Below are 26897 nucleotides of genomic sequence, written 5' to 3'. Positions count from 1 at the left end.
GAGAGGTTGGACAAGATGAGATTTTTGCTTCATTTCTCACAGTTGTAGTGGATGATTTTGAATTCAGAAACTAAGAATTCCACATCCTTAAACATATAAATATGTAAACGGTGACCATGAGTTTGTATGTTTAAACTTTTGGCATCCGTTTCACATTTTGAGGCGCAGTCCTTTGTTTAAAACAGAGTTAGTGCTTACCCAAAGGTAAAATGTGGTTAATGACAATATTTGTGCTGTAATGACTATAAACTATTTATTGTATTTTTGGTCACTTAATTCAAGACAAATCTTCACTCTACAAAATATTATGTTAAATTTGTTAAACAACCTTCTGTTTTGATGAGTTGAAGCTGCAGGATAGCCTCAAAATAGAAATCACTTGGCGATGCACATGTGTTTGGGTGATTAGAGCTGATTTACATCTTACTATACTCACGTTTAGCATTTTTCATTAAATCTCCATTTCCTTTTCCTATTTTTCCTAATATTAACATTCCCAAAACATAGCGGCAATTATCCTGAAGCAAAACCACGACAATTTAGAAACCCTTTCTTTTGAATGTTTAATGGAGTGAGCATTCTCACTGAATTACATGTATTTTATTTATAAAAATGTGATTTTGAAATAACATAGCAATTGTTTGGTACTGAGTATATCTAGGATTTTGCTAGTAAATGCGGTAGGCGGCGTTGTTTGCACAATGCAGAGTGGAGCATTCAGGCTCAGGGTTGGACGTCAGTGCCCCGCAGCGCACGAAGCTTTCACTTTCAGCACCAAACCTGCTCAGTCTGCGGCAGGAGAGCTCTCTGGTCAGATTCGACTGCAAAATCCTCCCTTATCAAACGCCATCTTGTGACATCAGGTGCTTTTTGTAAAGGTAAAACCACCTATTCTGTAAGTATACATCAAGGGGACACACCAGTGGAACCACTTTAGACATTTTCTCGTACGGTCTTTGGGATGGTGCAGTTTTAATGAGACGTCACGTATCCCCAATAAGCGAATATTCGATTGACATTTCCAACGTGTAAAGTGTTGGATAATATTAACTCAAGTTAAAATGTAGGATAATGGCTAGACCTCAGTTACCGCATACAATAACATTTTTGTGATTAATCGTCGTGTTCAAAATTAAGTATAAATACTCTGGCGGTATTGTGCTGGTTGTATGACATCAAGGGCAACAGAAAATGGCTATGGGATATGGTCATCCAGTTTATGCGTGTTTTATTCTATGCCAAATGGAGGAACGCGTGCTTTCTCTCCTCAGTCTTATCTGAAATGTAATTCTTAACAATTCTTCAAGTTGCAAGGAATCATGTAAGGTATGATCTTCGAGGCGAAACATCGATACCAATGCAGTCATCGCTTGAAATGCAGCTGCTCAAGGACCAAGCTGTTTTCCATTTCATTCAGTAAATATCTTGCTGGGAATTAAATGAACTGACTTGTGCGTTTCTTTTTCTCTGTAGTGGTTCTATTAATATTGAAATGCGCATCGTCCCTGGTATCTATATAGGTGCAAATATTAAAGAGTTAAATGTCTGCACTAGCTGAAACCGATCAGCTTTCAGTCTAGAATACAGCTGTGATATTGCAATGACTGTAATGGTTAAATGATATTGCTTTATTTAACATATGGTGCTTTCCAAATCAACTTGGGGACCTGTCACGGTTTGAACACAAAATAGGTCTATTAGTATTCTGAGCTCGTTCTTGTCAAATGCTGTATGGAAAAAAAATGACTGTGCTATATTCGCGATTTGGGTTACAAAACGCGATCTTGGATTTTTACTCTCTATACTAGTTTTGAGTCGAAGCACTGTGTCCCCTGTTTGTTGCAGATTACGGTTCGCACGTTAAAGACCAATCCTCGTGAATAATGGTGAAGCTGGGGAGTAACTTGAACGAAAAAAATACCAAGCAATCCTGTAGTGATGATAATTTTCACACCGTCCCCCTGATCACACCCTTGGATGTGAATCATCTGCAGTTCCCTGCTCCAGACAAGGTACCGTGCTAATTAGGCAATTGACCATCAAAGCCTAAAATCACACATACAAATCGTACAGCCTTTCAACCTTTCTTTCTTGAATAGTTAGAATTCATTAGACAAATTCAGGACATGTCAGAGTAAAACATATCCTTTTAGGCGTTTATTTGTTCGTGCTCCTGACGTCTAGTATGTGCTCAGTTTTCCCAAGGTTGTCAGAAGTCACTGAAAAGTTAAGCAGCGATTAATATAAATTGAGTGAAACATCGCATTAGGTTATAGGCAGTGATCTCAATGAATAAACGGTGGAATACTGCGTGAGCATAAGGGCGGAGCAAGATATGGATATAGTTTGCGGACTATGATATAATGTGATGCTTCCACTATGGCACATTTTTAATGAAAGGTTTTCACTAACTGTTAGGACAGGCTATAGAGACCGACACGCCCTAACTTTCTTGTTCCATAGGTTGTGGTGAAAACGAGAACCGAATTCCAGTCAGATCAAAAGAACAAAGGAAAACTGAGGGTACCGAAAATAGCTGAATTCACAATCAGCTTCAACGACGGTGTATCGGAAAGGCTCAAGGTAAAGTTTTAAGAACTGAATTGGTTTATTGTTCGGCACTAAATCTGAAAATACACTTCAGCGTGCTATCATTTTCACCTCGGTATGAAGCTTCATTGCACAATTAATAAAAAAAAATCACATTTATTAACACTTGCAATTTAAAAAACGCATTCAAACCAGAGCTTTAGCATAAATCTGGGTTTGATTCTGAAAACCAAATTAAAATATATATTCGGTTTGTTTTATAAACCTCATCCATTCATCTTCCTAGCTATCATGAAAGCAGGCTTATCAACAAAAAAACTTTTTTCTGTTAGTGAGAATGTGTCAAGGTCATTTAAAATTTATTATGTAATGTAAATTTAGAATTTACATGTTTTGACTGTCAGTGCCTTTTTTGAACGGATTCAGGTATTTCTCACAGATTGACATATGATCAATGAATTAAAGTAAAATAGATACTTACCATGCGTTAGTATCCAGGAAACGGACAAAAACATCAGACTATCATTTATATTCCTTGTTTAATTATATTAAAATAGAATGAGTTATAACCAGGCACAAATGCAGGTAGGTCAAAAATTGTGTTTTTATTTTAATGATCAATTCATACACACAGACAATTCCAGAGGGAATCGAGCATCCACTGTTCTTTTAGAAGGGAAAAAAAAAGCCCAGATTTCTGCCCGTTTACCCTGGGAGCAGCTTATTGGAACTACATTCAGAAATAAGTATTGTGATCAATGATAGTGACAATTTAAAAAAAAACATGATTTGGAGATGCTGGTGTTGAACTGGGGTGTACAAAGTTAAAAATCACACAACACCAGGTTATAGTCCAACAGGTGTTTTCCTGTTGGACTATAACCTGGTGTTGTGTGATTTTTAACTAAAAAAAACACAACATATCTTTGATCGTGTTATTCAGTTCTAGCAGTAAATGGTTAGCAAATATTTGTGTATTCATATTTCTGAAAATTCCATTATATTTCAAGTTTCACTAGCTACTTTTGAAATTTAGTGTGGGTCCAGTGATGTTTGTATGAGGTCAGAAACATTGTTATTGATATCAACCTTAGCCACTACAGGCATACAATCTCTTGAGACAGGCCTCACTATAGTCATGTTTCACACATTTAATTTTTTAAAAATTGGAGATTAGTCAAAACCTATCAGCTGTACATGGAATGTACACTATAATTAAAGGAAGAATCAATATTACTATTTATACCTATAAAGATTTATTTTACTGGTGTCCAAAGGAACCATTCAACAGACAGATTAGTACTCAACATGGATTCTATTTCCAATTCTGCTGCTGGTCGATATTCAAGTTGACTGTTTGAACTACTCTATGAATGTATTATCCTCACTCCATAAAGCAAATCAGCAAATCACGTCTAGTATGGTTCTAAAGTAAGAAAAATTAAAATATAAAACTGAACACAGTGAAGTTTGTTTTTCCAGTAGGGATAAACATTGTTTGAGACTTGCCAATGAAATTATTACTGGTTATAAGTGATCTAATGATGTTATGATAAGGAATAGTAGCGAAATATATTCCACAAAAAAAAGCATTTTCCCAAACCACAAAGAACACCAGTGAATAACTTCAACTTATTAGAGTGCAGAATATTTGACTGACCTCAAGAAAGTAGTTTATTGTCAAGGTTACATTTTTTAAGAAAGACATTACCTAATGGTATCTAATCATAATGTCATCATTTTTTTAACTATCTCACTATGTGAAAATATCTTCATGAAAATCATACTAAAATTAATCTGATTAGAGAAGCAACAAAGATGGGAAACAGGAGCATGTCATGGCACAACAAACAGTTATGCTTTCTACGGCATGACAAATTAAGTGTTATGTATTTATCGTCAATAAATAAATTTATTTAGACTCATGACTAATAATAATGTGTTTAATGCAGATAGAAAAACGGCAAAGTAATGAACATAATGCATTCAATGTTTTGCAAAGTAAAATCATCCAAAATATCACTTAGAAACTAGTTGATGCAAAAACAAAAATGGCGCATCAGAGTGCTGTTTATTGAAGATTATTATCCAGTATTGTTAGAAGTGTTAAATGTCATTTGTCCTAAACCTTCATTTTCAACATCTCTATCTCAGTGTGTTATTTTGTTGTGGTACTAATTTTCAGTACCAAGTATCTAGATAGATGATTGCCTCATCTTCTATGCACATATTTTGAAATGGAAAACATAGCTACTTATCTCCTGGCATCACAGTAAACATTTAAATCCCCATTAATTCTAAACTATATAGGTTTCTTATAAATAATATAGTCATTTTATTTAAAATGCTGTTACAAAAGACAACATGTATTTGAGGTTCAGTGAAACCTGTATGGAACTAGTAAACAACTAGTATATAAAAAAACAAAAATTGCTGGAGAAATGAGCAGGTCTAGTGACTGTTCTTCAGAACTAGTACATTTCATTAATCATTTCCTTGTTATCATGTAGCCTTACCTTTCAATATTTACATTTACATTTCCACCTTAAAGCAGAGGCAGGAATAACTTAACTGCACTTGGATTAACATGTCTATAACTTTAATTTTGCATCTTATAAAACGTTCATTGCTGTTGCTGCCAGGCCTTCTCACTCTTGGGAACCTCAGGCTTGCACGCTGCTCAATTACGAAGTTCTTGCTTTTTTACATTAGGAATTCTTCTTTCAGTCTGAAGTATTGTGCGACCTGATAACACATGCCACTGTTGGAACCAATCTGACAGGCTCTTAGGAAATCTAGCACATTGGCTCCAGCTCCTGCCCTCCTGTTCTTTCTGGTTACTTTGCATAAGCACTTTAACTCTACTCCTGGCATTGTTTCAAAGAAATAGGTCCTGATACAGATTGCCTTTGTGAATGTTTGTGTAATGTTAACAACTACAGTTGATCACCAACACTTTAAATTGGGTTATCAATATAGGTTTTACAAAGAAATATTATCAACATTCTTGACTTTTTGAAATACTGCAATTTATTATGTCTGTTGAACAAAATATTGTGTCCCATGTAGCTGACCCACTGAGATTCAGAATTAATTCCAGTGACATTACCAGCAACATAGAAAAATAATAACAGTTAATGGAAGCAAAATCGAGCATTTATATATAAGTACCTTTCATGACCTTGGGAAACCTTAAAGATTGTCATAACTAAATAAGTATTTAGGAAATACTTTCACTATTTTGCTGTAAGGAAACGCCAATGTGTGCGTATGTATTGAAAAGTTCCACACATAAGCAGGTAATCTTGTTTTGTAATTTTGATTTAAAGAGTTAGTGTTGGCTGAGAAACAAGAACAGCTCCCTAATGTTTAATATTACCATGGTACATTTATGAGGAGAAAGTGAGGTCTGCAGATGCTGGAGATCAGAGATGGAAATGTGTTGCTGGAAAAGCGCAGCAGGTCAGGCAGCATCTAGGGAACAGGAGAATCGACGTTTCGGGCATTAGCCCTTCTTCAGGAATGGCTAATGCCCGAAACGTCGATTCTCCTGTTCCCTAGATGCTGCCTGACCTGCTGCGCTTTTCCAGCAACACATTTCCATCTCATGGTACATTTATGTCCACCTAACACAGGCGGGTAGAGCCGTGACTTAACATCTCATTTAATGTCGCATTTCCAGTCTTGCAACTATATGTCAGTTTAGATGGCATGTTTTCTTTTGTAGAATGGGGCATGAAAAATTTGATCAAAGAAAGCAGTGCTACTAATGAGCTATTATTAATAATATCTGTATCATACGTATCTTTAATATAAAATTATGTCTATGCACTTGCTGTCATTAAAATGTATTGCATTTTGGTGTTACATTCAAGCTATTGGTGGCAAGTTTTGGTTAATTTTTTTGGTATATCAGAGTCAAAACAAAACTTTAAAAATCAGAAAAACCTACTAAATCTGTTAAATAGAAACTGAATGAATTGCTAAAAAATTGTTTGAAAGATCTTTTGTACACTTATTATCTGTTTTGCAAAGTGGCATACTGATTCAATATGGATTTTAATAATACAAAGACAGGAAAAATTTCATTGCAGTACCAAGCTGCTGGCGTTCGGATGAAATATGCTTTCAGGTGGATACAAAGTTCCCATGACACGTTCTGAAGAAGGGCAGGGTAGTAAACCTGGGGTGTGGTCGATATTTACATTTAATCAATGTAATTGGGAAAAAAAATGGTCTGGTCAGTATCACATTGCTGTTTATGGGATCTTGCCATAAAGGGAGTCTGTTAGCTCAGTTGGGTGGATGGCTGGCTTGCAATATAGAGTAACACCAGCAGTGCAGGTTCAATTCTAATACTGACTGAGGTTACCATGAAGGTCCTTCCTTCTCACTCTCATCACCATCATGCATTTCTCTCTGATAGAGCAACCCTCTGGAACTATGGTGACTTTACCTTACCATCACATTTCAAAAGTATTGTACAGTACTGGGCACAATATTAATGTATCTTTTTTTGGAAACTAAAATCAATGCTTTCCTATTTTCTTGCCTTGGTAAGTGAGATTGGAGTTTACCAAGGAGTTATTAGTCTATCAAACAACAATAATAAACTCTAGTGGATTTTAGGATGTTGCTTTTTACTGGAGTTTTTTTAAATGGACTTAATGAAGCAAGCTTGGTCCACCTTCAGCGTAAATGTGTCATGTTACATGGTGCAATGTTTTTTCATTTATGAAATGATAAATCTTGCAACTTATAGTGAACAATACAGTTGGCGATTTGATACAATGCATAGATTTGATATAGGAGGGTAAAATTCAACTTTGGAAACACAAAATAGGCAGTTAACATTCCAGCCAACTTTCCTGCCCATTGACATCAGTGGACAAGAGTGTCATGCAGAGAATTAACAAGTGTGCCTTTGCCAATGTTTCACCTTCAGATATTCTACATATATTGCATTGTTTAAGCGTGAACTGATGTCTAGTTTGGATTTCTTTTAACTCTACTTTGAACTAATCTATCCTGAAGAAATTAGTTACTTTGTCCTGAAAATTACCAATCTTACACAAATCAACAAGAAATGGGTTGCTGTAAGATATTGTCATATTATGCTTGTTATGCAATGCATAGTTTTATTGTCACAAAACAAAATCCTGTCTGCAATGAAGAAAGCCATGAGTGAGCTACTAGTGTTTATTAGAAATAGTTCTAGGTATTATCATTTGCTCAATGGAAAATATTTTTTGCAAATAGCCAGTTACCTTTTAATCAGCATTATAGCAGAATGTTCAGGAGTGAAGCAACAGCCATAAATGACAGATAATTGTTACATCGTCAAAGAACAAGTTGATATGAATTATAACAATCCATCATAATTTACATGTCAAATTTTGTCAGACCAGCACATGTCCCATAGCAGTAACACGAATACAGAGAAAGAAATATTCAATTTTAGCTGATTTCAAATATGCTTCCTGATTAACAGCTAGCACGTACTATGTGATTTACTTCACAGTCTGCTTATGAGTAATTACATGTAATTGGCCTCAGAGTATGTATCATCATGGTAATTAGAACCTGTATTGCTACCTTAGGAATTGAATAATACTTTGTCCATTTTGTGGGACACTGCTTCTATTTTTAGAAAACAGTATTACCACATCATGGAGGATTGCTAGTGTAGGATTGAGTCTTGTCCACTTCAAATAATAATCAAGAATAAAGACTGATTCTGGGTCCTAACCGCACACTGGCTGTAAGGGACATACCTTGGCTATCTTCCAGTACATGACCATCTCTTCCAGTAAAAGGCCATCTCTGGGACCTCCATCCAATTAATAATATAAAGGCAGAACCCTGAATCTGCAGTCCCAATCAGAAGGGCTGTAGCCTTCGACAGGTCGGTGCTGACATGTTGAAATGCCATCTGAAGAAGTATTTAATTGAAATAAATGGTGTCCACTGCTGCCAGGCCACCTCAGTGGAAACCATACCACAAAATAGACAGTTGCGGCTGCAGCGAGCTAATGGCTGCAGTGGTTGTGTTGTGGGTGTTTAATGTGCGTTTTTGCCTTCAGCAAGGTATTTTTATCTCATGCAGCAATGCTTTTGTTATCCTTTGTAACATAACAAATGAAGTATTGGACAATGTGGAATTGAAAGATCCAACAGACAATTATTACTGTTGCTAATATATATACGAACATTACATTCACAGTCACATCTGTATATGTTCACAGTCACAATCTTATATGTAACATTTCTTTCTCCAGTTCCATTCTTCCATCAAATCAAGTGGCTCCCAGTTAAGATGACATCTGAGAATATCTTACTGTTGGGTTCCAAGCTGATACAGTGATGTTACTTTGAGCATATCTCTTAAAGGCATATTGACATGTTTTATCTCTTAAAGGTATATGACAGTCAGATGTAACAACAGGTTGGTGTTGTGGATCAGTATAGGAGGCCTCATGAGCTTCCTGACAATCATCATTAAGTCACCTCTTGCACCTGCCAGACTTAGTGGCAGGAGGGGCCCTGTCTGCCATTTGTGGAAGATTTTGGCAATATATCTCAGAACTCCACATAATGCAGATGACTGCCTGCTGCTTCTAGTTAGGTAGCCTCTGCCAGTGATGAACTGTCTCTAGGAAGACTGCCAAGCAAAAGGAGCACATTGGCTCCCCTAATTGACATTTGTTTCTCTTAGGGATTAGTTGACTGGACAGCTAGTTTGTGTTGCAATGTGATGTCAACAACTGGGTTCAATTTCTGCCCTGGCTGATGTTACCATGAAATTACTCCTTCTCAACCTCTTACCCTTGCCTGAGGTATGGTGAATCTCAGGTTATACTGCCATCAGTTGTCTCTCTTTGATAAGAGAGTAGTCATTTAGTCTGATAATACTATAACGAATTATAATTTTTCCAAGTTTGCCTTTGTTTACTCATGCAATTTCAACTTTTGCATCTTGTAAGAAATAATCAACAATGATTCTGACTATGTTCACAATGTTAAAAATAACCTGTTTATGTCCTGTTTCACTTTTCACTTATAAGCAACATTTTAGTTGTGTATAAAACTTGATTACACCAATTTTTGAGCCATGTTATCCACTTTGAGGATTGTAAAAGTATTTTTAAATGTATGACAGAATGGGTGTTTATTCATATTATATATGATGGTAATGAACTGATTGGAAATGTAAAATAAAATAAAGAATTGCAGACGTTGGAGATCTGAAACAAAAACAGAAATTGCTGGAGAGACTCAGCATCTGTGAAGAGAAAATAGAGCTAGGTTTTAAGCCCTTCGAACTAGAGGCAGCTAGGAAAAGGTGGTAGTTACGCTGCTGATGCAAAGTGGAAGAGAAAAGGAGTCAGTTGACAGGTGAAGATAAAGCCCAGAGACAGAGGGAGAAAGGGGAAAAATAAGTAGGCAAGCAAAAGAATTGTTGGTAGTCAGCCAAGGAAGAAGAGCAGCCAGATAGGTAATTGAAAATGGGTGGGCTGTACTGAAAGTAACATATGTCATGACAGGATCTGGTCTTGTTGGGGTAGGAAAATAGACATGAAAGAAGATGTTCATGATCTGAAATTCTTAAACTCTATGTTGAGTCCTCAAGGCTGTAAGGTAAGTGGAAGATGAGGTGTTAATTCTCCAGCTTGCATTGAGCCTTGCTGAAACACTGTAGCAGGCCTGAAACACAAATGTTGGCCAGGACACATAATTAATTGAAGTGGCAGGTCATTTTTATGGACCAAATGTAGGTGTTCCCAGTCTGTGTTTCGTCTCCCCAGTGTAGATGATTCTGCATTATGAACAGTGAAAACAATAGAGCAGATTGAATGAAGTGCAGGTAAACTTCTAATTCACCTGGAAGATATGGCTGGAGCCTTTGGTGAGGAGGGGAGAAATAAATGGGCAAGTGTTGCATCTTCTGTGGTTGCATAGGAAGGTGTCTTGAGTGTGTAGTGGTTTTGCGAGTAGAGGAAGAGTGGACAGAAGTATGCAGACAAAAGGGTCCCTATGAATGTTGATGAGAGGGAAGGGGTATATGTGTCTCGGGGTGGCCTCCTACTGGAGATGGGGAAATGGCAGCTTATGATCCTTTGGATGTGGAGGGTGATGGGGTGGAAAGTGAGGACAGGGGCATTACAAACTCACCAATTTCTACAGTTTTCTTGACTATACATCCTTAAACTAAGAATTACATTTCATTTGTTAAGTTTCTCTGTCATCGTCACATCTATTCTGGTAATGCCACCTTCCACAGAAATGTCTGCCTTTTCTAACTATTGAGGATTGCCTATTGCTGTGATTGACAGGACCCTCATCTATGCCTGATCTATTTCCCGCCATTCTTCCCTCACCCCTTTCCTTCCCTCACACAACAGTGTTAGGGTCCTGCTTCTTTTCACTTTCCACCCCACCAGATCCTGCATCCAAAAGATTATAAGTCACCATTTCCCCCACCTCCAGTAGGAGGCTGCCACGAGACACCATTTCCCTTCTCTCTCGTGTCAGCATTCTTCAAGGATGGTTCCCTCTGGGATACCCTGGTTCACTTCTCTACTCTCAGCACTTCCCCACACCCACATGCACCTTCCCATGCAATGCAGAAGGTGAAGAATTGCCCGTTTACCTCCCTCCTCACTATCCATAGCCCCAGACACACCTTTGAGGTGAAGCAATGATTTACCAGCACTTCACTCAATTACTGTATTCGCTGCTTGCAGTGCGGTCTTCTCCTACATTGGGGAGTCAAAACACAGACTGGGTGACCCCTTTGCAAAGCACCTATGCTGTATCCATAGAAGTGACCCTGAGCTGCAGTTGCCTGCCAATTCAACAGACCACTCTGTTCCAGTGCCAATATTTCTCTCTCAGGCCTGCAGCCTTGCTCTAGTGAGGCTCAATGTGAGCTGGAGGAACAATACCTCATCTTCCACTAAGATACCTCATAACTTCGAGGTCTCGGCATCAAGTTTAACAATTTCAGAGCATGAGCACTTCCTTCCATGTCTATCACCTAACCCCATAATCCCAGGTCCTATCATGAGCACAAGAAACCCATTTTCAATTACATATAGTCCCCATTATCTCCTATATAATTTCTCCTCTTCTCTGGCTTACTATCAATAATGTATTTTTCTGCTTCTCTGTCTCTCTCGCTCTCTCTCTCTCTCTCTCTAAGTTGCCCCTTAGGTCTCTTTTATATCTTTCCCCTCTCACCCTAAACCTATGCCCTCTAGTTCTGGACTCCCCCACCCCATGGAAAAGACTTTATTTATCCTATTCATGCCCCTCATAATTTTGTAAACCTCTATAAGGTCACCCCTCAGCCTTCAACGCTCCAGGGAAAACAGCCCCAGCCTTTTCAGCCTCTCCCTGTAGCTGACATCCTCCAACCCTGGCAACATCCTTGTAACTCTTTTCTGAACCCTTTCAAGTTTCACAACATCTTTCCAATAGGAACGAGTCCAGAATTGCACGCAATATTCCAACAGTGGCCTGACCAATGTCCTGTACAGCTGCAACATGACCTCCCAACTCCTGTATTCAATACTCTGACTGATAAAGGAAAGCATACCAAACACCGCCTTCACTGTCCTATCTACCCATGACTCCACTTTCAAAGAGCTATGAACCTGCACTCCAAGGTCTCCTTGTTCAGCAATACTCCCTAGGACCTTACCATTAAGTGTATGAGTCCTGCTAAGATTTGCTTTCCCAAAATGCAGCATCTTGCGTTTATCTGAATTAAACTCCATCTGCCTCTTCTCAGCCCATTGGCCCATCTGATCAAGATCCTGTTATAATCTGAGGTAACCTTCTTCGCTGTCCACTACACCTCCAATTTTTGCGTCATCTGCAAACTTACTAACTATACCTCTTATGCTCGCACCCAAATCATTTATATAAATGACGAAAAGTAGTGGACCCAGCACCGATCCTTTTGGCACTCCACTGATCACAGGCCTCCAGTCTGAAAAAAACCGTCCACCACTACCGGCGTAGGTCTTCTAACTTTGAGTCTTTGACTTGAAACATTAACTCTGCTTTCTCACCACAGATACTGCGACACCTGCTGAGTTTCTCCATTAATCAATTTTGTTTGATTGCATAACTACACATTTTGTAAAATAATTTTTCCAAAGAAGAACTAAAGCCTTTTTAAAAAATATCTATAGTTTTCAGTTCAGGTCGGTACATCCTAAATAGATAGTATTTTATTGATTATGAGGGGTACTGAATACAAAGCTAGGGAGGTTATGCTTCAGTTATACATCACATTGCTGAGATTATATCTGGAATACTTGTAAGGAAGGATGTAAATGCAGATCAGAAAAGATTTACTAGACTGAAATCTGGAATAGATGGGTTTCTTTTGAGGAAAGATTGAAAAGGTGAGGCTTATCTCCACTGGAGTTTAAAAGAGTAGGTAGCAACATGATTGAAACTAGGGGTCAATATTTCAATAATATGGGTCACCAACAAATGAAAACAGAGAAGGACAAAAGCTTTCTCACATTGTGAAACTTCGGAACTTCCTTCCTTAAAAGACACTTTTCTTTCAGGTAGAGGAAAGGTAGATTCTTGATAAGTAAGTGTGGAAAATTATCAGCACTTGGCCAGAATGTGGAGTAATCAGATCAGCCATGATCCTGTTAAAGGGGCAGAGTGTCTACTCCTGCTCCTAATTCATCTGTTCGTATATGCCACAACCCAGTAATATTCTATTATGCAATTGTAAGGAGTGCCCTCACAGAATTTGGGTATTTCAGCAGTTTAAATCAGATAGTGGAGAACCACCATATTTAGCTTCAAATCATCTAATTTGCTCATTTGGACTTTCTTGTTCCAACTATTTGATGCTTTACTTAAATTTGAACAGAGTCCTTCCTCAGTGAAGGGTGTATTAATTTTTAGCTATTTGTGGCTATAGTACACCTGAGATAATCCAAAGTAATTACTGAAGAAAACTGGACTATTTTGAGCAGTGCACTCAAATAGGCATTTTGAAAAAAACTTTCGTATGGAAGGGAGGCAAGTATTTTACGTTAAGATTAGATTAGATTACTTACAGTGTGGAAACAGGCCCTTCGGCCCAACAAGTCCACACCGACCCGCCGAAGCGCAACCCACCCATACCCCTACATTTACCCATTTAACCTAACACTACGGGCAATTTCGCATGGCCAATTCACCTGACCCGCACATCTTTGTGACTGTGGGAGGAAACCGGAGCACCCGGAGGAAACCCACGCAGACATGGGGAGAATGTGCAAACTCCACACAGTCAGTCGCCTGAGTCGGGAATTGAACCCGGGTCTCTGGCGCTGTGAGGCAGCAGTTTTAACTGATTGTTGAATACAATTGTGACACACACATATATATATACAGTGAAAGAATATGATAAATCTCAGGCAAGTCATAAGTAATCTTTATTTTAGCATCAATAAATTCAGAAATACTTTTCTTTCAAGAGCACATTTAGTTTGGCCCAGCAGAAGTATTCTGCTTCGGAGTTAGAATTATATGGATTTTATAAAACACACTCAATTTTTGAGTCTAAAACAGAAATTGTGAGAGAAACCAAACTGATCTGGCAACAACTGTGGGATGAAAGCAGAGATAACATTTCAGAGAAATGATGATGAATCACTGCACTTGAAAGGTTAACTCTATTTTCTTCCCACAGATGCTGCCAGACCTATGGAGTTTCTCCAACAATTTCTGTTTTTGGTTCAGATCTCCAGTATTCACAATTTCTTTTTTATTTTATTTCAATTGTTGACTCAGAAGTGGGACAATGACACTTAATAAATTGTTAATTCAGAGAGCTGATACAGTCATAATGGAGTGAATGGCCTCCTCCTATGATGTAACATTTCTGTAATTCTTTGTGATCATTGAACATACTAAAATGACAAAGAGATAAGCACAAATTTAGAAGAGTAAAGAAAGCTGTAGAAACCTTTCATTTTCACTACATCTTCTCATTTCCTGTAATTGTTACATTTGAGAGATTGCTTTCCTTGGTTTACAAGCCTGCACAAAGAAAATCAGATAGTAAATGCTGAAAACAGAGAATTGGTCAGTCACATTGGAAAGAGAAAGGCAGTTTTGTGTGCACGTCTTTTCTCAGAATTAAAATGCGAGTGGCGGACAGGTAAATTAATACAATCTGAATATGAATAGTATGGGAAATATGTATAGAGAAATGAATGCCAGTATTATCCTCTTTTAAACCAAGGACTGTGGATGGTGAAGGTTCTGAAACAACAAGAGAAATTGCTTGAGAAATCAGAACTGGCAGCATTTGTGGAGAGAAAGTAGAGTTAATGTCAAATCCATTAACCTTTCTTCAGGATTGAAGTTCGAAGCAGTTCTGGAGAATGGTCAGTGGACTCAAAACGTTAACTTTTTTTCTCCACAGATACTGCCAAATCTGCTGAGTTTCTCCAGCAACTTATTTTTGTTATTTCCAATATTATCTTCTTTTGTAATCATAATAATTAGTTTGTCTATCCTTATTTCACTCTTGAGGTTCTCTGCTCCCTGCATAATGATGACTGACTTCCATATTTTCAGTATTGAGCAGATTTTTTTTCAGACCTTTTTCCAGCATCTACAATGTTTTGATTTTACAAGGTTATTCTGTTTTACAATAAAAGAAATAAAGAACTGGAAATGCAGGAAATCTGAAATAGTAACAGAATGCTAGAAATATCTTACAGTGCATAAACCTTTAGAAAGCGATTAAAGGTTTGAGTGTAAGGCCTTCACCAGAACTCACAATCTGTATTTCCATTTTAATGATCAACACAAAGTGGATTTTCAGTGTTTCTGTTTTTGCTTTAGTCTATGCTATACTTTTTTCTCTGTACACTAGTTCTTCAGGAGTAGCTGTTTTTTGGTTATGAAGACTTGTAAAAATGAATCAAGTACCCATTACCCCATTTGTTGGAATGTGTATTCATTAACTGTCTAAATGTACTTTGCTTTGCACACTTACACTGCATTTCAGTCTTTCACATCTCGTAAAAGTATTAACAGAACTTTTACTTTGACCTTTCAAAAACTTCCTTAGTGCTCCTTACTCCTTTCCTTCTCACATTAGAATTAAAATCTACCAGCCCTGTAGCAAATAGGTTGAAACATTCCATCCTCATTATCTTAACACGAGTTGAGATGGTGGTGTCACAAGAATGTTACTGAAGTAGAAATCCAGAACTCCAGCTAATGCCTGGTACAATTGTTCAAATTGCACTATGATAAATGGTAAAATTTGAATTAAAATAAAATAATGTGGTGGTGACCTTATAATCATTGCTGTTTCATTGATGCCCTTAAGAGTGAAAATTCCTTTTATAGAAGACAATCTGCCACCATAATTGGCCTGGTCTGCATGTGATTCCAGCTCACAACAATGTTGATGATTTTAGCTGCCTTCTAAAATGGCTTAATAGGTCATACTGTTGAATTTGATCACTTAAAATTCCAAAGAAAAAACTGATACCAGACAATGATTGGCATTGGCCTAGGCATGGCAAACAGCAGTGGTGAGCCCAGTCCTGTTGACCCGAGAATATATCCTCCTCTTGAACATTTAGGAACTTGTGCTAGAATACTAGGAAAATACTCTGGGCACATAGGCTCAAATCCCACCGTGGCAGACTGTGAAGTTTGATTTTTTTAAAAAAAGCTGTATTTTTAAAAAATCGCTGATATCTATTGAACCACTGTCAATTGTTGTAAAAAAAAAATCATCTGGTTCACTGAGCAAAGGGAATCTGCTGTTATTTCCTATGTGACTCCAGACCCACAACAATGTGGTTGATTAACTGCCTTTTGGGCAATAAATGCTAACCTAGCCAGCTTGTTCACATCCCTTTAACAAATTAAAAAGAAATTGGGGGAACTGTTCCATAAGCAAAGTCTTGACATAGTCATATTCAGAATCATATCTGACAAACCATGTCCCATTACTGATATGCCATACAGTGATATACAGTTGGGAGGAAGTTGCCCTGGAGTCCTGAACATTGACTCCAGATCACTGAACTTTCATGGCATCAGATTAAGCATATACAATGTCACACCATCTTGCTGATATATTAGTACTTCTCCATGTTGGCCATACTTGGGAGGAAATCCTAAACATGACAGATTCTACTGAAGTAGAAATCCAGAACCCTGCTAATGCATGGTACAATCTTTTAAATCATACTATGATAAATGCTGAAATTTAGCTTCATAGGGATAAGATGTATATGCATTTGGAAGGGCAGGGTTTGATGAGGAGTAGTCAGCATGGCTACATGAGTGGGAGATCATGCCTCACAAATTTGTTAGAGTTCTTTGATGAAGTGACCAGGAAGGTTGACGACGGCTGGGCAGTAGACATATAGAACATAGAATATTACAGTGCACTACAGGCCCATCGGCTCTCAATGTTGCGCCGACCTGTGAAACTAATCTGAAGCCCATCTAACCTTCGCTATTCCATTTTCAGTCATATTTTTATCCAATGACCATTTAATGCCCTTAAAGTTGGTGAGTCTACTACTGTTGCAGGCAGGGTGTTCCATGCCTCTACTATCTTTGACATCTGACCTATATGTCACCCCTCAATTTGTCTCCTTATGTTAGCCATCACCATCCAAAGAAAAAGGCTCTCTCTGTCCACCCTATCTAAATTTCGTATTATCTTATATGTCTCAATTAAGTCACCGCTCAACCTTCTCTCTCATGAAAACAACCTCATGTCCCTCAGTTTTTCCTCATAAGACCTTCCCTCCATACCAGCCAACATCCTAGTAAATCTCCTCTGAACCTTTTCCAAAGCTCCCATGTCCTTCCAATAATGCAGTGACCAGAACTATATGCAATACTCCCAAGCGAGGCTGCACCAGATTGGTACAGCTGCAATGCGACCTCATGGCTCTGAAACTCAATCCCTATACCAATAAAAGCTAACACACCGTATGCCTTCTTAACAACTCTATCAATCTGCATGGCAACCTTCACAGATCTTTTTGCTCATCCATAAACCAAGAATCTTACCATTAGTACGTACTCTGTATGGATTTCAGTAAGGCCTTTGATAAGGTTCCACATGGTAAACTGCTCTGGGAGGTTAAATTGCATGGAATCCAGGGCAAGCTGGCAAATTGGATATACAATTGACTTGATGGGAGGAAGCAGAGGGTAATAGTGGAAGGATACTTGTTGGACTGGAGGCCAATTTTCCTATATGAGGTTCCTCAGGTAAATGATCTCCAGTCAGCGCCATCACTATAGGAGTTCCTTGGAGCCACCATCTTCAGCTGCTTCATGATATTCCCTCAGTCATAATGCCAGAATTGGGATGTTTACCTAATGACTGTGTAATGTTCAGTAGCATTTGAGGTAGTTGTCTCCACATGCAGCAACACCTGGATAGCATCCAGGCTTGGGCTGATTTGTGGTAAATCTCATTCATGCCATACAAATACCAAACAATGACCAGCTCCAAGAAGATGTTTCTTTTATCCCATTGTGTTCAATGGCATTACTGTCACTGAATTCCTCATCATCAGATTCCTATGTTTATTATTGACCCAAAAGTGAACTGGACCAACCTTATAAATACTGTGGCAGGTCAGAGGCTCAGAGTCCTGAGTCCTTAAGAGTAACAAAAAGATGGGGTACTGGGCTAATGGTCGGATACTTGGTAGTGTGGATGAGCAGAGGGATCTTGGTGTCCATGTACACAGATCTTTGATAGTTGCCACCCAGGTAAATAGTGCGGTGAAGAAGGCATATGGCGTACTGGCTTTTATTGGTAGAGGAATTGAGTTCCGGAGTACTGAGGTCATGCTGCAGTTGTATAAGACTCTGGTGCGGCCGCATCTGAAGTATTGTGTGCAGTTTTGGTCGCCATACTATAGGAAGGATGTGGAGGCATTGGAACGGGTGCAGAGGAGGTTTACCAGGATGTTGTCTGGTATGGTAGAAAGATCGTATGAGGAAAGGCTGAGGCACTTGGGGTTGTTTTCATTGGAGAAAAGAAGGTTTAGGGGTGACTTGATAGAGGTGTATAAGATGATTAGGGGTTTAGATAGGGTCGACAGTGAGAATCTTTTTCCATGTATGGAATCAGCTATTACAAGGGGGCATAGCTTTAAATTAAGGGGGGTAGGTATAGGACAGATGTTAGGGGTAGGTTCTTTACTCAGCGAGTTGTGAGTTCATGGAATGCCCTGCCAATAGCAGTGGTGGACTCTCCCTCATTATGGGCATTTAAGCGGGCATTGGATAGGCATATGGAGGATAGTGGGCGAGTGTAGGTTAGGTGGGCTTGGATCAGCGCAACATCGAGGGCCAAAGGGCCTGTACTGCGCTGTATTCTTCTATGTTCTATGTTCTATGAAATAACTTACTTCCCGTCTCTGCAAGTCCTGTCCACCATCGACAAGACACAACTTAAGAATGTGATGGAACACTCTCCACTTGTATGGATGAATGCAACTCCAACATCAGTCAAGAAGCTAGACAGTACCCAGAACAAATTATTGGCACCCCATCCACCACTTTCAACATTTACTACTTTTACAGAACTGCACAATGGCAGCAGTGTGGACTATCCATAAGATGCACTACAGTATCTCACTAATGCTTTTTAGACAGTACCATCCAAACTTGCAATTTCTACCACCTTGAAAGACCAGGGCAAAAGGTGCATGAGAAAACCACCAACTGCAAGTCTATTCGTTCCTGACTTGAAACTGTATAGCTAAGCTTTCAATGTTGCTGGTTCAAAATCCTGGAACCTCTGTCCTCACAGCACTCTGGTGTTCTTACATCCTGAGGGCTACAGTTATTCAGGTAGCCAGATCGTCATCATCTCCAGGGCAATTAGGAATGAGAAGTAAATTCTGCCTTACTCCATAAATCCCATATCCCATAAATGATTGTAATAAAACTAGATGTATAATAGTGTAAAGATATTCGGTAGAATATCTAGCTGCTGTTTCCACTATGGAATATCCATGTTACTACTGTTTCATTTTCCATCAAATGAAAAGACAATATACTAACTATACCCAATTTTTAATAGATAATTTGTGGCTGAATGATATCAACATAGACCAAGCTCCCAGAACAGACTTCTTGTGGACAGCTCACTTGAGTCATTACATGCAGTGTGTCTTTGTGACAGGATGCCTAGCTTACATAACTCAGTTTCCATTTCTGTGGTTGCAAGCTTAATTTGAAGTGAGCTACCATTTCATCATCCATGTATGATGATATTTAGTTATGAACCACATTGCTGGTTGACATTCATTAGTCTCTTCATGCTAGACAAATCATCTTTAATTTTTTTTCTATATAAATGTCATTTTTCTAGTTAATATTGTAATGGATCTACTTAGGTGATTGTCTCTAGTGAGTATTGTTGAGAATGACTAGAAACCAAAGGAATTATAAAGCCTTAATGAATAAATTTGTAGAGATGTATTAAGCAATTTATGTTTATCTGAAATTATGGATTCTTGTATAAATTGCATATTTTTTAATTATTAAAAAGTTGGAATAACTCTATTTATAGTGATTCAATTTCTCAAACAAATGTGGGATTGCCAATTTTATTTCCTTTCTGATAGTCATAATCCTAATAGTGAGATTATAAATGTCTAAACATAGTAAGCATGTATGTTACAACAATCGATGTATTCATTAAATGTTAGAGTAATTGCATACTCATTCTAATTGATTACATAAATTATTGCCAATATTGTGCAAAAGACAAGGCACTCCATAATTCACAGGTGATATTGATGAGTGTATTTGTTCTACTTGTGCATTAGAATGCTGTTGATCAATACATATACTTTAAAGTGCTATATTTATAGTCTCTTAGGATACCGTCCAGAATCTGTCTGATGTGGTTTGCCTGCACAGAATATCAGGCATTAAGACAGATTACAATGTCTGGGAGGATCTGGTTACATATTGCATATGGCATGTTTCATGAAGCTTACATTCTCTGAACCTTGAGTAGAATGCAGACAGTACAGTGAATTCATTTGCCTCGAGCTTTCATTTCATTTCAACCTTTCTGTTGTACAGAATAATCACAGTTTCACAGTGACTATTCACTACATGAAAGACTAATTGTTTTAGCGAGAGAATTACTGTACTTAATTTATCTTTTTGAAAGATATATAATGGAGTATCATGAAATTATCAAACCTTGAAACAATTATTATCTTAATTTTATTGGACTTAAATCAAAAGTTACGTGGAACTTCAAGCCAAATTTCCAGGCCGTAACACACACAATACACTTAATTTAGCACCTCCCTCCCCACTGTGGTCTCCCTGCTGTGATCTTACAACTCCTTCAATTCCGTCTCCTTTTTCATGATCTTGCTCCTATGATCTTTCACTTGAATTCTTTCTCCTGTGAGTTGTCACCTGAAATCTCCCATGATCCAGATTCATTTTTATGATCTCTCAGATAAAAACAAAACACATGAATGCTGGAAATCTGAAACAAATGCTGCCACACCTGCTGGGTTTCTTGAACATTTTCTGTATTTGTTTCACTTTTTGATCTTTCATTTTTTTATCTGTGCTCATGATCTCTATCCAGTGATCTTCCCATTGCAACCTACCATCCCTTGCAATCCATCTCTGCATGATTACCTCAGTGTGACTATGATTCTTGCCCTAAAATTGCTGTCTGTGTAACCTCTCCACCATGCTTCTCTCCTCCTGCCATGATTCTAATCTGCTTGGAGATAAAAGTATCAAATACAGACAAACAAAATTTTGAAAATATAGGATGCTACAGGATCCTTTTTTGTTGTTTATGGAATCTTTGGAAGCAATTCAGGATTACTACTAAATGTACTACAATGGAAAAATTACCCCAGAAAGCCAATAATTCACTCTATCATAAAAAGATGGTCCATATTTGTCAAAAATAAAATAACCACATTCAGTGATGGAGATAGACTGAATGCTAACTTCAAAGGTAAGTTGATACAGTAATGCTTAAAATAAATTTATTAAATGTAATGATGTCTAAACCAATGAGGTACTGATAGTTCACGCTGTAATTAAGGTACCATGTAACTAACTGGAAACAGCTCAGCCATAAATTGAATTTGAATTATTATGTGCAGATCTGTCATTTCTTCTTTAACCTTTCCTAAAACAGTTCACTAAAGATGGATAAATCTTTCTGTTTCTAAAGACTTGAATGATAGTTTATTATACAAATTGAAATATGTGAATGGATATCATGTAACACTGTCAGAAATTTGAAGGAGAATTAATGATTGAAAGATATTTCAGGGCTGCAATATGAATTCAATTGGGAAGAAAAGGGAGAAATACTTTTCGGTGTAGGATGCATGAATGGAGGATAAGATTAATTCAGAGGTTTATTGTAAGTTGATTCATGGACTTTAGAGAGCATTCTTGTCAGAGAGCTGTGTCACCCATTAGGAAATGAAAGAAAGTGAGGACTGCAGATGCTGGAGAGTCAGTCAGAGCAGGAGAGTCAACAGTTTCTGTTGAAGGGCTTATGCCTGAAACGTCGACTCTCCTGTTCCTCAGATGCTGCCTGACCTGCTGTGCTTCTCCAGTGGCACACTTTTCGACCCTCGCCATTAGGAAGACAACTAATTTGTACCACTGAAGACCACCACGGTACTTAACTTCTTGCTAGTTAGCAATTTGTAAGTGTATCTGCCAGGCAATTATTACAGACTTGTGTAAATTAGAATAAGCTAGTCAGCCTGAACTGTATTTGTTTGTTTGTTTGTTAGAGCTATTAAAGTAACCCTACTCTTTTTTTTGCTCTTTCCCTATAGCCGTACAATTATTTAACATACATATCCAATTTTGTTGAATTGAAGTTATTACTGAACATTCTTTCAGGCAGCAAGTTCCAGATTATGATAATAAAATGCCTTGGTGAGACTTGGACTCAGGCTGTCTGGATTACTTGTCCTACAGGAAAGCAAAATGCTACCTTACTGCACAGGTACCAATCATTACCTCTAGGGATGCCAAGAAAATGAATTGCCAGTTTTGGTTGCTGGATTGATTATTTAGCCAATATAATTATATATTTTTTTAATCACTGACCTGAAGGACACCTGATATTTGTTTGAAGCCTGTATTCAGCAGTCAGCTTGCTTTATTATGTATTGGATGCCATCTGTGGATTTATTGATAATGTTAGCCCATTGGTGTTCTGCGTCATTGAACAATGTTGCCCTAGTTGAAGCCTCAGCAAGTACTAACATCCACGCTGATTGTAATGGGTTGGCACTCATTAAATTAGTAACATGTCATTTATTACCCTGTTGAAAGGCTTTAATTAATGTTGTAAATGTGTTTTTATTACCATTGGTAATCTTTCAAATATCTGTCTTTGGAGCATGATGTCTTTATCATATTCTATGTTGTAGGACATTCTTCTGTGGGTAGGTAAACAGCCTGAGATCATGCCCAAGTCAGTACAAATAACTTAGGTAGGAAGTAGGATGAGGTCATAGAGTCAGAGAGATGTACGGCATGGAAACAAACCTTTCGGTCCAATCTGTCCATGCTGACCACATATCCCAACCCAATCTAGTCCCACCTGCCAGCACCCGACCCATATCCCTCCAAACCTTTCCTATTCATATACCCATCCAAATGCCTTTTAAATGTTGCAATTGTACCAGTCTCCACCACTTCTTCTGGCAGCTCATTCCATACATGTACCACCCTCTGTGTAAAAAAGTTGCCCCTTAGGTCTCTTTTTATATCTTTCCCGTCTCACCCTAAGCCTATGCCCTCTAGTTCTGGACTCCCCCACCCAGGGAAAAGACTTTGCCTATTTACCCTATCCATGCCCCTCATAATTTTGTAAACTTCTATGAGGTCACCTCTCAGCCTCCGATACTCTAGGGAAAACAGCCCCAGCCTATTCAACCTCTTCGTATAGCTCAAATCCTCCAACCCTGGCAACAACCTTGTAAATCTTTTCTGAACCCTTTCAAGTTTCACAACGTCTTTCCGATAGAAAGGAGACCAGAATTGCGTGCAATATTCCAACAGTGGTCTAACCAATGTCCTGTACAGCTGCAACATGACCTCCCAACTCCTGTACTCAATACTCTGACCAATAAAGCATACCAAACACCTTCTTCACTATCCTATCTACCTGCGACTCCACTTTCAAAGAGCTATGAACCTCACACCAAGATCTCTTTGTTCAGCAATACTTTGAAAAGCAGCAATTTCAGTATTAGTTCTAGTCCTGTGTGCTAGTGAATGTTGAAATAGGAGAATTGAGTGTTTGAGCATGTGGTGGAGAACTAGTGTCAGACGGGAGACATTATATTTTTGATGTATTTGGATCGGTTCTGGGACAAGTGTGCCCTGTACAAGGTGGACAGGTTGCAGCTTAGCAGGACTAACATCCTTGCAAGGAGGTTTGTAGTGATTGATCCTCATATGATTTAAACTACATTGATAGGGGGATGGCAACCTGAGAGGGATTTTGAAATTTGAGTGACATGGGAAAAGTAGAAAGCAAAAATTAAATTCTCAACAAATGAGTAAATATCAAGTAAGACCAGAATAAAAAATAGTAAGACAATAAGACATAGGAGCAGAAGGAAGTCATTCAGCCAAGCTCAATCATTCAAACAGACCATGGCTAATCTGATAACACTTAGCTGCACTTTCCCCATAACCTTGGTACCCTTACTTATTAAAAATCTGTCTATCTGATCCTTGAATATACTTAACAACCAGCTTCTAAAGCCTTCTACGGTGAAGAATTACAGAGGTTCAGTACCCTCAAAGAAGAAATTCCACCTGATCTCTGTTTTAAACGAGTGATCCCTTTATTCAGAGATTATGCTCTCAGGTCATACCATAAGGAGAAGCAATCTTCATATACTTACTTGGTCAAGTTTCCTAAAAAAATTATATGTTTCAATAAAGTCACCTCTCATTTCCAAAGTTGGGTATTGACCCACCTTGCTCAACCTCTCCGCTTAAGAAAATCCCTCTATAATTAGAATCAACCTCGTAAAACTAGTTTTACTGCCTCAAATGCCACTAAACCTTTCCTTGGATAAGCATCCAAAACTGTTCAGTGTTCTAGGTGAATTCTAACAAGTGCGTTGTACAGTGTTAGCAAGATTTCCCTATTTTAGTACTCCACTCCCTTTGAAATAAAGGCAGATATTCCACTTGCCTTCAGTATTATCTGTTAAGGTGTTGTGATTTATGCACAATGATCCTTAAATCCTGCTGTGCTGCAGCTTCTTGTAGTCTTTCTCCATGTAAGTAATATTCAGCTCCTCTGTTCTTTCTGCCAAAGTGCAGAACCTCACATTTATTCACATCATATTCCATGTATCATGCTTTTGTCCACTCGCTTAACCTCTCTATATTCCACTATAAACTTTGTGTCATCAGCAAACTTGGCTCTCGTGCATTCACATCGCTCATTTGGCATTCATATATATATATAAAAAACTGTGGCCCCAGCATTGATCCCTGTAGCACTCCAGTAGTTGTCATCCTAAAAATTCCCTCATTATTCCAATTCCCAACATTGTGGGCTTTAATTATATTAAGTATCCTCATCTGCTTACCTTTTGGAAATCCATATATGTGTAGTCATAGAGTCATACAGCATGGGAAACAGACCCTTTGGTCCAACTTGTCCATCCCGACCAAGTTTCCCAGACTAAACTAATCCCACTTGCCTGCACTTGTCCTAAATCTGTCCAAACCTTTCCTATTCATGCACTTATCAAAATGACTTTTGAATGTTGGAACTACTTGTCCCACCAAATAATAGTGATTGTGTGGGGCCTGTAATTAATCAGGAGATGAGAGAAGCATATAGCATGGGCAACAGAGTTATCATCATTGACTTCAATCGACATATAAACTGGGTAAACCAATTGAACACTGAAGCTGTGAAGGCCAATTATCTGCATGTGCATTAGGGATGGTTTTCTAGAGCAGTGTGTGAGGATCCAACTTGCAGACATACTATTTTAGAACTAATTATGTAATGCAAAAGGGCGAACTGACTAGTTTTTAAAAGAACCTTTGAGGATGTGATTGACAACATGATAGAAATTTATGTTATGTTTGAAAGTGAGCAAGTTCAATTTAAAGCAAGGGTGTTAAATTTGAATAAGGGAAATTACATAGGCACTTGAGGCACAAATTAGATGAAGTGTATTGGCAAATGCTGTAAATAGGCAATGGATGGTCTTTAACCAACTATCACATGGCTTACAGCAACTATACATTCTTTAAGGTGCAAGAACTTAAACGCCAGCCAACTGTCACAGTAGTGAAGGAACGTCAGGATTGTATAAGATTAAAAGTGTATGAAGTTGCCAGAAATAACAGCAAATTTGCGGATTTGGAGGTATTTAGAAACAACAAACAAAGAGCAAGAAACTGATAAGGAAAGAGAGACTGGAAGATGAATGCAATCTAGCAAAAAAAAAGATCCCAACAGACTGTAAAAGCTTCTATAGGTATGTAAAGAGGAAACGTTTGGGTAAAACTAATATGGTCCATGACATGCCTGGTCAGGTGAATTTATATTGGGGAATAGATAAATATCAGAGAAACTAAAAGGTTACTTTGCACCTGTTTTCACTGATGTGCAAGAAATCTTCCAGAACTGGAGGACCAAGTAACTAGTAAGAATGAGATGCTGAAGAAAATCCGTATTAATAAGAAGATTGTACTGGAGAAATGGGGGATAAAAGTTAGAACGTTAATTAAATCCCTAGTAAATGATATTCTACAACCCAGAGTATTGTGGGTGGGTGTGATCGAGCTTGTCAATGCATTCATGATTAAGTTGTAAAATTCATTAGATTCTGGACAGATGCTGCTGGTTTGGTGGGTTTTTCCAGCATTTTTTGTTTTTAGATTTTGAAAACAAAAGGAAGGTACGTGATTGGCTGGAATCACTCAGCAACATTGCCAGATATGCCTCTGTCCCGGCCCAACTGGGTTGGAAATTCTTACCTTTTCCTCCATTGCCCCTACACTTCCAATCCAGTCTCCCACATTCTACCTCTATGAGTAAGTGATCATACAAAGTTCTGCAGCCTATGCCCTGGCTTTTAGAAAACTGCATTTAATTCTGGTCTTCCTTCTGTAGGAAGGATGTTGCTATACTTGAAAGGGTTCAGAAAAGATTTACAAGGATGTTGCCGGGATTGGAGGATTTGAGCTATAGTCAGAGGCTGAATATGCTGTGGCTGTTTTCCCTGAAGCTTAGGAGGCTGAGTAGT

The 26897-nt window shown here is 38.2% G+C and overlaps 1 protein-coding gene across 2 annotated transcripts in view; it reads left to right on the top strand.

Moving 5' to 3' along the window:
• Positions 1-723: 723 nt before the first annotated feature.
• Positions 724-26897, top strand: part of nsg2 (neuronal vesicle trafficking associated 2) — an 87170-nt gene continuing 60996 nt past the window's right edge. The window contains exons 1-3 of one of the 2 annotated variants that reach the window (XM_043703839.2): positions 724-878; positions 1846-2012; positions 2464-2583. In XM_043703839.2, the coding sequence (XP_043559774.1) occupies positions 1884-2012; positions 2464-2583 (249 nt within the window). In that variant the 5' untranslated portion in view covers positions 724-878; positions 1846-1883. Of the gene's footprint in view, positions 896-1845; positions 2013-2463; positions 2584-26897 lie in introns of both variants that reach the window. The other variant, XM_043703840.2, reaches the window with a different exon arrangement.

Source organism: Chiloscyllium plagiosum, unplaced genomic scaffold, assembly GCF_037043375.1.
Source record: "Chiloscyllium plagiosum isolate Xiang-an unplaced genomic scaffold, Cpla_swu_hap1 HiC_scaffold_16, whole genome shotgun sequence".
Taxonomy (NCBI): Eukaryota; Metazoa; Chordata; class Chondrichthyes; order Orectolobiformes; family Hemiscylliidae; genus Chiloscyllium; species Chiloscyllium plagiosum.
The sequence above is the reverse complement of the archived record's forward strand: the minus strand, read 5'-3'. Positions and strand labels throughout refer to the sequence as shown.